Source organism: Halichoeres trimaculatus, unplaced genomic scaffold (genome assembly GCF_033239565.1).
Source record: "Halichoeres trimaculatus isolate MK-OKI-2021-1 unplaced genomic scaffold, fHalTri1.1 fHalTri1_scaffold_7, whole genome shotgun sequence".
NCBI lineage: Eukaryota > Metazoa > Chordata > Actinopteri > Labriformes > Labridae > Halichoeres > Halichoeres trimaculatus.
Window position 1 is genome coordinate 279,255 of NW_027437185.1, and position 10,746 is coordinate 290,000.

At 44.2% G+C, this 10,746-nt stretch overlaps 1 protein-coding gene across 5 annotated transcripts in view; it reads left to right on the forward strand.

Annotated features, from left to right (window-relative positions):
* The window catches only part of uvssa (UV-stimulated scaffold protein A), a 47,677-nt gene extending 36,940 nt beyond the window's left edge, over nt 1-10,737 (forward strand). For 4 of the 5 annotated variants that reach the window (XM_074673272.1, XM_074673275.1, XM_074673271.1 and 1 more), the window contains exons 13-15: nt 62-173; nt 9,684-9,858; nt 10,322-10,737. In XM_074673272.1, coding sequence (XP_074529373.1) covers nt 62-173; nt 9,684-9,858; nt 10,322-10,415 — 381 coding nt within the window. In that variant the 3' untranslated portion in view covers nt 10,416-10,737. Of the gene's footprint in view, nt 1-61; nt 174-9,683; nt 9,859-10,321 lie in introns of those variants that run through there. The other variant, XM_074673276.1, reaches the window with a different exon arrangement.
* The last annotated feature ends 9 nt before the right edge of the window (nt 10,738-10,746 follow it).

Here is a 10,746-nt window from a genome sequence, read left to right on the forward strand (position 1 = left end):
TGTGTGTGTGTGTGTGTGTGTGTGTGTGTGTGTGTTTGACCTGTGACTCTGTGTCCTCCAGTGTCCTTTCCATGGCCCCATTATTCCTCGAGACAAGGAGGGGAAACCCTGCAGGGAGGAGGACCAGCTGAGGGAGGAGCAGGAGGAGCGGAGGAGGAGAGAGGAGCAGCCAGGTGAGGAATCCCTCAAAACTGTGTGTGTGTCTGTGTGTGTCTGTGTGTGTCTGTGTGTCTGTGTGTCTGTGTGTCTGTGTGTCTGTGTGTGTGTGTCTGTGTGTGTCTGTGTGTGTCTGTGTGTCTGTGTGTGTCTGTGTGTGTGTGTGTGTCTGTGTGTGTCTGTGTGTGTCGTGTGTGTCTGTGTGTGTCTGTGTGTGTCTGTGTGTGTCTGTGTGTGTCTGTGTGTGTCTGTGTATGTGAGGCTTTTACCACTCCAGACCTGCTGCAGCGTGTTTTGAACTGAGTCCTGGTGCTCCAGTCTGTAGTTAGTGGTCTGTGAGTAAACTCAGAGGTGGGAGCAGGCCCTGCTTTGGGGTACGGCTGTACTTCAGGGAAGTGACACATTCACGTCAGATTTCTGGAACAGGTGTTTTGTCTCGATTCACAAACTTGTCATTAAAACGTTTCTGTCACTTTCAGTGCAGAGCTTGATCCTGTCTTGATATCTGACCAGTATTTGAAGTGGTCAGGTCCGTGAGGCTTCCATCAAACATAAAGACATATTTTGATTGGGAATCAAATAAATAGGCTTGATGATTTTAACGCGTTTAGTCACCGCAGTGCCAAACTAAAGGTGTTCCTGGAGGTGATGCCTCATCTCCACTCTTAATGGACGTCTGAGCTCCTGAGTGAACCCGTGACATGGTCACTTTTGTCCTTCTCTGTTTAATGTGTGTCCATGCGTTTCACACATTCATCATTTTTCTCCAGAGGTCTGGGTACAAACTGGAGTGGAAGACTCTTTGCTCCACTGGTTTGAGTGGATTGTGCAGGTGGGGTAAATGCCTTCAAATAGTCCCTCAGTCACTGATGGCTACCTTTGGTGTCATGATATATTTTCTCTGTTATGGTCCAGTGTTAATGAAGTCCATTGGAGCTCAGAGTGCAGAGAGCAGCTTGTCAAAGAGAAAAAAACAGTCTGTTCTTCACATTATCATCCTCTGATAGCCTGTGTGTATGTGAGTCTGCAGGATGTCCAACAGCTGCCTGCAGAGACTTGTTAACCTCCGGCTTTGTGTGTGTGTGTGTTTGTGTGTGTGTGTGTGTGTGTGTGTGTGTGTGTGTGTGTGTGTGTGTGTGTGTGTGTGTGTGTGTGTGTGTGTGTGTGTGTGTGTGTGTGTGTGGGGCCGTGGCATGCAGGCCAGTGAGTTGTGAAATAACATCTTTTGTTACCAACTACACTATTGATCCACCAGTCAATCTCACACCTATACACACACCTATAAACACACACATGCACCCACACACATCAATCTCACAGCAGGCTGGGTGGCCTGGGACTGAGCTGATGGTCCGCTGACCTCAGCTTCATGTGCCTGCAGAAATACACACACACACACACACACACACACACACACACACACACACACACACACACACACACACACACACGCACAGGTTTAGAGGTTAAACAGACAGTGAGTAAAGCGGCACCAAAGACGCTCCAGCTGTCATAGAGTAAATGGGGAATGCTGTATGATTCTCTGAATGGTTTCCTCCTCTGGGTTCATGACCTGAAGGTCAGAAAACTTTGAGGAACCAACTGGCTAATTGTAGCAGCGCTAGCACCAGCAGCCTTCAGTACTTACAGCTTAGTGCTGGATCCTTTTGTCTGTGCTGGTTCCTTATGTCTCTGGCCTCCAAACAGGCTGGATGTCAAGAGTGTTCACTCTGTACGTCCCTCTCAGCACCTGGGTGTGTTTGTTTCATAGCAGGGTGAACACAGTGAACCCTTTTATCTGTTATTCAAAATCTTTTTCTCCAGAGGGAGGCAGGGCTGCTAACATCAGGCTAGCATAAACACACAGAGAGCAGCAAGTGAGGCCTGTGAGCTTGTCAGAGGCGACGCAGGTTAATGTAGTAGAAATTAGGAGGAAAAAAGATTATTGTAAAGCCTAATGCCACAGTGAAGAAATATTTCAGCTTCAAACCAAATGAGCAAGGTGAGCCCATCAACATGGACAAGCCAGTGTGCAGCAACAAAATAAGGCAACACAACAAACTCACATGTTCACCTAAAACAGAACCACCTGACCCAGTTTTCCCCACTGGGGAAGAAACAGCACCTGCAGATGCAGAGCCTTTGTCCTGACAGTTGACACTCACTGAGGTGTTTGATCCACAAAGTAAATACAAACAGCACAAAACAGTGTGTTCTCACAGACAGTGGATTCTGAACGCTTCAAACTCAGACAACTGGACTGTTTATGGTTTGGGATGAAGCTGATGAAGCTGATTAAGCCTCATGGATGAAAGGAAAAACGTCTTCACAAACTGAACAGTTTGATGCGTCCAGAATAACTCTGACCTGGATGATGAGAATTTGCATGGACTGTGCTGGTTTTCTTGTCTGTGCTGACTTCTCATGCTCTTGTTGATTTCTCATGTCTGTGCTGATTTCTCATGCCCTTGTTGGTTCCTCATGTCTGTGCTGATTTCTCATGCTCTTGTTGATTTCTCATGTCTGTGCTGATTTCTCATGCCCTTGTTGGTTCCTCATGTCAGTGCTGATTTCTCATGTCCTTGTTGGTTCCTCATGTTTTTGCTGATTTCTCATGTCCTTCTTGGTTCCTCATGTCAGTGCTGATTTCTCATGTCCTTGTTGGTTCCTCGTGTCAGTGCTGATTTCTCATGTCCTTGTTGGTTCCTCATGTCTGTGCTGATTTCTCATGTCCTTGTTGGTTTCTCATGTTTTTTGCTGATTTCTCATGTCCTTGTTGGTTCCTCATGTCAGTGCTGATTTCCCATGTCCTTGTTGGTTCCTCATGTCAGTGCTGATTTCTCGTGTCCTTGTTGGTTCGTCATGTGTGTGCTGATTTCTCATGTCCTTGTTGGTTCCTCATGTGTGTGCTGATTTCTCATGTCCTTGTTGGTTCGTCATGTGTGTGCTGATTTCTCGTGTCCTTTTTGGTTCCTCATGTCAGTGCTGATTTCTCATGTCCTTGTAGGTTCCTCATGTCAGTGCTGATTTCTCATGTCCTTGTTGGGTCCTCATGTCAGTGCCGATGTCTCATGTCTTTGTTGGTTCCTCATGTCACTGCTGATTTCTCATGCCCTTGTTGGTTCTTCATGTCCTTGCCTGTTTTTTCATGTCCTTGTTGGTTCATCTTGTCAGTGCTGATTTCTCATGCCCTTGTTGGTTCGTCATGTGTGTGCTGATTTCTCATGTCCTTGTTGGTTCGTCATGTGTGTGCTGATTTCTCATGCTCTTGTTGGTTCGTCATGTGTGTGCTGATTTCTCATGTCCTTGTTGGTTTCTCATGTTTTTTGCTGATTTCTCATGTCCTTGTTGGTTCCTCATGTGTGTGCTGATTTCTCATGTCCTTGTTGGTTCCTCATGTCAGTGCTGATTTCTCATGCCCTTGTTGGTTCCTCATGTCTGTGCTGATTTCTCATGTCCTTGTTGGTTCCTCATGTCACTGCTGATTTCTCATGCCCTTGTTGGTTCCTCATGTCTGTGCTGATTTTTCATTCCCTTGTTGGTTCATCTTGTCAGTGCTGATTTCTAATGCCCTTGTTGGTTCGTCATGTGTGTGCTGATTTCTCATGTCCTTGTTGGTTCGTCATGTGTGTGCTGATTTCTCGTGTCCTTTTTGGTTCCTCATGGCTGTGCTTATTTCTCATGTCCTTGTTGGTTCCTCATGGCTGTGCTGGTTCCTCATGTCCTTGTTGGTTCCTCATGGCTGTGCTGGTTCTTCATGCCCTTGTTGGTTCCTCATGTCTGTGCTGATTTCTAATGCCCTTGTTGGTTCCTCATGGCTGTGCTGGTTCCTCATGTCTTTCTTGGTTCCTCTTGTCTGTGCCTGTTCCTGTGACCCTGTGTGAGATGTTTAAGTTATGCCAGACACACAACAGTATCAACAATACGTCTGTTACTGTTTTTATCCTGAAAGTGGAGCTTTAGAGCATTGTAGCAGCAAACATTAACCAGAGCTACTGCCCCAGCTACTGGAGGGAGGTTAGAATAGAGCCTACAATACATGTCTGTCAATGTGTCTTATTCCTTTAACATTAGCCACACTGCTCTAAAGCAAACATCCAATTCTCATACAGATCAAGTCAGATAGGAGGCCTCACTGGATTGTAATGGGTCAAAAAAGGCTCCAATGCAGCTTGCTTCTTCTAACTGTAATTTGATCCTTTCTTCAGTAGATTTGAATCAGAGGCCTGTGACCTGAAGGCAGGTAGAGAGCAGTTTGATGCAGCCAAACACTGATACTTGGACTATTTGTACATGCATGGATTTAGCACACAGAAAGCTGTGAGCTTACCCTGTCCGTGTGTTTTTTGATCTAAATGGTTGGCAAGTTACAAACTGAATGTGTGCTGTGTTGTTGAGTTAACATTTGGCCCAAAGTCTCCTGTGACCAGTGTTTCCAAAGCAGATACATCCAGTGAGAAGGATCATTTTTCATTGTAATACCATCAGACTTGTTTGTGCAGATGCCCCCTGCTGGCCATTGGAGCTCAGTTTTGAGACACATGGGTTCCACTTGTCATTTCAAATCCTCAAAGTGGGTAAGAATGATCTGTGAGGGGGACAAATGTGGACGTCCAAATTCACAGGGTATTCTTTGCACTCTGACCTTTCTGTGGCTGAACTTTACCCCCTGACAGGTGTGGTGGTTAGGAGGAGGATCCATGATCGTCACCTCACCTGTCAGTGGTTATAATGTGATGCCAGATCAGTGTGACTGAGACCTTCACACATACACAGAGCCACAGAGCCCAGCTGGACAGGCTGCGAGGTGCTGACAGAGTACAGAGCCCTGCTGCTGCACTCATAAACCCCACAGGCCTGTCCTCTCTCTCTTCTCTTCCTCTCCTGTCTTTCCAACACTGTTTTCCTTTTGTCTCTCATTTCTTTTTGTTCTTAACTTTTCATTTTCTCCTAACTCCTCTAAAACCACAACAACAAAGCCATGGAGGTCAGGACGCACACGCTGGACACACACCATGTAAAGCAGCTGCTCCTCTATTAGTAGTAATGATTCTCCTAAACACAGCAGCTGCTTTTCAATTACTGTTCCTTTGCGTCTGTGTGTGTGTGTGTGTGTGTGTGTGTGTGTGTGTGTGTGTGTGTGTGTGTGTGTGTGTGTGTGTGTGTGTGAGATGGGGGGGTAGTTGAAGGTTCAGTCGGACTTGGGATTGGACTGGCTGATTAATAACCCTTCAACACACACACACACACACACACACACACACACACACACACACACACACACACACACACACACACACACACACACACAGCGGTGGCTGGGGTCAGTGTTTTGACAGAGTGGAGCGCCTGTCACACTCACAGTGTAATTACGTTGCATTACTGCAGGTTTATCTCTAATTCCTCGGCGGTTCGTCATTAACCAGAAGTGTCTCTTCGTTTAGACACTCATTACTCTGCATTACAGCCGCCTTTTACTTTATCGCCCAGAATTATGACATTACACTTTTCATTAACACCAGAATTGGATCCAAATGAGGCCGTCCCACTCTGCTTAATGCTGGTGAGAAACCATGAGCTCGTTTCTGTTATCAGCTGTAATGACTTCATTACACTTTGCACTACCTTTGGTTTCTGTTGAACTTTGAGTTTGTTACAGCAGCAGCAGCACTGAGGCTCCAACAGAAAGACCAAATCTACAAATTAAAGAAATAAAAAAAGCAGTGACAGCTGCAGTGGTGGTTTTTCACAGGTGACGCCTGACTTCCCCAGTAAAACATGGAAAGGAAGGAACAAACAGAAATAGGTTTAATCACTGTATTTATTAATGCTTTTTGTCATTTCCTGTTTGTCAAACCCTTTCCTGCTTTGGCGGAGTATGAGAAGCAAACAATGCTTTGCACTCATTATGAAGCAAACAGTGTGTTCTCATGCTCTCTGCCCTGTCTGCCACTTCAGAGGCCAACTGGCCCACTGGGACCAGCTGGATCACACAGCAGTGTAGCTAGCAAGTCAGAGACCTAACGCTGACAGGGACCTTGAGTTTGTAGTAGGCGTACATGCGTCTCTGTACAATAGGCTCTTGTGGTTGTTGTTGTTGTTGTTGTCTGTAAAAGTAATGAATAACATTATTTCATATATTTAGATGTTGTCAAAGTTGCTGTATGATCGTCATCATAGTGTTCTTCAGTAATAAAGCTACCAGATGTTTACCAGCTTTGCATGGGATTTCCCAAACTAATGCAGACTACTGTGTCTGTAGCAAGAAGCACACGCAGCCCCAAGCACGGACCCACAGCTCGCCCTCACGGCACAGGCACGGTATTGTGCAGCTGGTTGTACTGACACCTGATGTGACACTCGGGCTGACTACCTCCAATAAACACAGCCCTCTTTCCTAACACATACACTGAAATGAATGAGAAATCAGTAAAATCACTGTAGCAGTCATTTGTTTCATAAAAGAAACAGATTAATACTGGATACGGCAAGGATGATGTGCTATTCTTGCAATTCAATTCTATTATGATTTTGGGGTGCTGATTTGATTTAAATTTGAATTCTTTGATATTTACAATTTTTAGTTTGCTTTTTAAACACCAGACCATGTAAAAAAGTTAAATAATGATAATGTCTACAGACTGCATCAGGAGACATATTTTCCCATGAAATGCCCATAACGTGAGTCTGAGAGAAACATTTCACCCTCTGCTGGAGAAAAGTGGTAACATTTTATCAATCCAGTTTATTTACAAAGTCTGAAATGAAGAATTTGACTTAGAAAAAAAACACAATTATTCGACAATGAATTCCAATTTTGATATCGTCAAACAAAAATCCCGATAACTGGCTTTTTGATTTTTTCTCCAACTCCCAATACTGGATCAGATTCTCAGACACAGGATCGGTGTTCACTCTGCCTTCCTCTGTGAGTTTTGTCACGGGCCGTCACAGGAGAGCTGAACTATGGATGCTGAGTGATCCAGACTGCACTTGTAAGAGTGAAAAGTGTTTTATCAGTACTGTCAGAATGACTCAGTCGTTAGTTTGGTTGAATTTCTGTCTCTTTGAAGCCTGCAAACTTGAACAGCTGATCAGTGAGCTGCAGGATCAGGAGCATGATGGAGCTGCGTCTGGAAAACAGGACAAACACTCTCTTTCTTGCGGTGCACAGTAGGGCTGCACGATTATCGCAATTGCAATTGCAATCGCAATGTCAGCACATGCAATTACGTAATCGCAATAGAGGATATCGCAATCGCAATGTCAGGACATGCAATTCAGATTTTTCTCCATGATAACCAAGCAAGTCTGTAGACTCATCATGACACAACTTTTTTTTATTAAATTGCAAGCACAATCGCAATCGCAATATTGTCCACCTAATCTTTTAGGAAATCTTTTCCCCAAATCGTGCAGCACTAGTGCACAGGCACAGCCATTGTAGCAGTTGTGCAGCCAGACTCTGCGCAGTGGAGATTGTGAGGGATTCTGGGAGAATCTGAGTGGAGCCGGCTGACAAAATTTTTTATATATATATATATATATATATATATTTTTTTTTTTTTTTCGAGAGTCTAATCAGTTCTTGACTCTACCTCCAGACATATTTCACAATCATCAAAAAAAACCCACTTTTTTTACAGTCTATGGCTCCGCCTCCCTAGCTCTGTGACCTGACAAACAGCCCTCCCCCTCCCCATCCCCTCACTCAGTGACAGTACAGAGAAAAATTAGTCAAAGACAAATGATGGCTTGATAGTTTCATGATGGTTTGGATTCAGTGTGTCAAATGACCAGCATGAAAACGTTTTCTGTTAAAGAGCCTGTTTCCTGGATGCTGTCAGGCGTTTGATTCTGGATAAAACAGTAATTTCAGCTGCTTCTGTGTAGAGTGCCAAAAGTGCTGCTAAGATTAAGCAAACAAAAGAAAAACACGACACTCCTTTCCTATTGGTCGTGCGTGCACCTCAGCCAATCAGAAAAAAATTATATGGTTGCTAGAAGAGAAGGGAAGTTTTTGGAGTTACAACATGTGCCAGAGTGAGTTTTGATCTATTTGTGACTTTTAACATGTTTGGGTTACATTGTTGGTGTGTAGTAGAGTGTGTAGTGTAGTGTTTGTGTTTTGTGTGTCAGAGCAATGAGGCAATTCATGGCAAATATTCTGCAAAATCTTTTTTACACCCGATGGTTTTGTAAAGTTGTACAAATCATGTTTTTAATGCAAATAGTTAATGGTATTGTTTGCTGAAATTGTACATTAGTTAACTTAAGTTAACTTAAGAATCAAAGGAACTCTGACGAGTACAAAAGTCTGCTGACGTCACGTCTGCTCGTGACTTCCACTGTTCCCGAGTCTCTGCCCTGATTTGGCCGGTTAGAGTTAAGCAAGATGGATCTGCAAGATTTCAAAAACTGAATCAGACAGGCCCATCTGCTCTGCAGGGTTACTGTCACTCACACCACATGAGGAACCTCATTTTAAAGGTCCCATATCCTGCTCCTTTTCTGCAGTTTAATATGGATCACTGATGTCTTCATGAAATGGTAGTAACATGTTTTGGTCCAAAAAGCCAATAAATCAAGCACAGCAGCATTGTTTCCAGGCTCTCATAGCCCCTCTGTTCAGAACGCTCTGATTTAGTGGGCGTGTCCTTCATATGTAAATGAGCCAGCGCTGATACCGCCCCGTTCTTCCACGTCACTGAGAGCGGCGCCACGAGCTCTGAGTGCACAATGTTTAGAAAACAGCGAAGCTTGTTTACCGTAACATTACAGGCTAAAACAACAGGCTAACCGCAGCTAAAGTTAGCATCCTGAAGCTAACACAGAGACAGGGGGGACACTGAGGAAAAGCTCTTCCATCTGCTCCACAGCACACAGCATTTAAAATACTCACATTTCCAGGGTCCCAGGTTTGTTGGAGGATGGTTGGTAATGCTCCTGGATTCAGGACCAGTCTATTGGCTAGCCCTCTGTTGGACTGTCCAAAGTTGGAAAAGCAGTCGGCCGTGAAGTGACTAGCACACACATGCACAGTTTTACTGAGTGTAGCTGGAACATTTCCCTCATAAATGAACTCTAGACACTTAGTCTGTCTTCTTCTGAGATGGGAAGCTTGAGCATGGAACTATGTGGCTGTTTACAGCCAAAAACAGAGTAGTGGTGGCTCTTCAACTTTGGCATTCTCCTCCCGGCTGCTGGAGAGATTTCCCTCCAGCAGCGGGGAGGGGAGTGGGCCGGGAGGGGGTTTGGGTGCATCTGCTCCGGCGGACCAATCAGGTCAGACTTGCTTCTGATTGGTCAAAAAAGGGAATCGCTGACGCCGGCAAATCCCCAAAATCCAAACAGCTCAGGATTTTACATTCAGAAGCTCTACTAAGCACAGGTTTGGTCATTAAATATCACATTTTGTGGGCTGGGAGGAAAGACAAAGACCCACAAATTTCACTAAAAGACTAAATAAAATGATTTTTGCACAATATGGGACCTTTAAAACATGTTTCTGTTGTTCTGTGTTTCAGACTGGCGTGATGCTGAGCTGATGCGAGACATTGAGGCGGCGACAGGAGAAGACCTGGGCTCCGACAGGGTTGGTAAAAAGAAGAAAGGCAAGAAGAAGAAATACCCGAACCTCAGCGATCTGAAGCAGAAGGCCAACACTGCCCGATCCAGACTAGAGAGAAAAGTCTTCAACAAGTACGCTACTTCCTGCTCTTTCACCAGATTACCCAAGATGCAGCATACTCTGACATGTCTGAATGGAGCTGAGACACTCCACATCCTTCGCTTAGTCCTCTGGTTTGATTTTGATCTGATGAAACAGGAGAGCACTGCTCAGCTCAGGGTGTCAGTGGTTTTAAAGACATATTTCAAATCTGTAGGCACATTTTTGTTACTACCTTTGAATGGTTAGAAAATAATAATTTAACACCAAATGAAAGCTGAGATGTTGGTGATGTTTAATCAAATTAAACAAAGTAAGTGTGTTTAAATGTTTAACTGGACAGGATGTCAATGGCTCCAGAACGTGGGATTATTCTGGATCAGCTGATCAAAAAAGCAAAACGGCTCTTTTGTCTTCATGTCTTCCAGCTGAGGATCCTGCCTGCTTTGTTTTTTCCCTTGTCTTCATCTTGATTCCTCTCTTGTTCTCCTCCAGGAGCACCATGCGTCGAGTGGCTCAGGTGATGAGTAAAGCTGACAAAAGGAAACACGACAAGTTCTCCAACCAGTTCAACTACGCCTTAAACTGACCTCCAGTCAGCTGATCAACACCCTCTGACTGACATGAGACGCCTTGCACTCTGCCCTCCTGAGTGGAGAGTTTAAGTTTAATGAAGAGAACGTACTGCTGATCAGATCATATCAATAAAAACTCTTTAACACTAAAGTCACCTCACTCACTCCTTAGTGAGTGTGTGTGATACTGCCTTTTTTTCGTCCAGTTGGTATGAATATTTCCTCCTTTTTTATGTCTTGTAGATGATTTAAGTCATGTGTTTGTTGATTTAGAGTGTTAAACCTACATGTTGTAAATAAATATTTTAAAATGATTTTTACCAAAAATAAAAATATCCAGGCTCT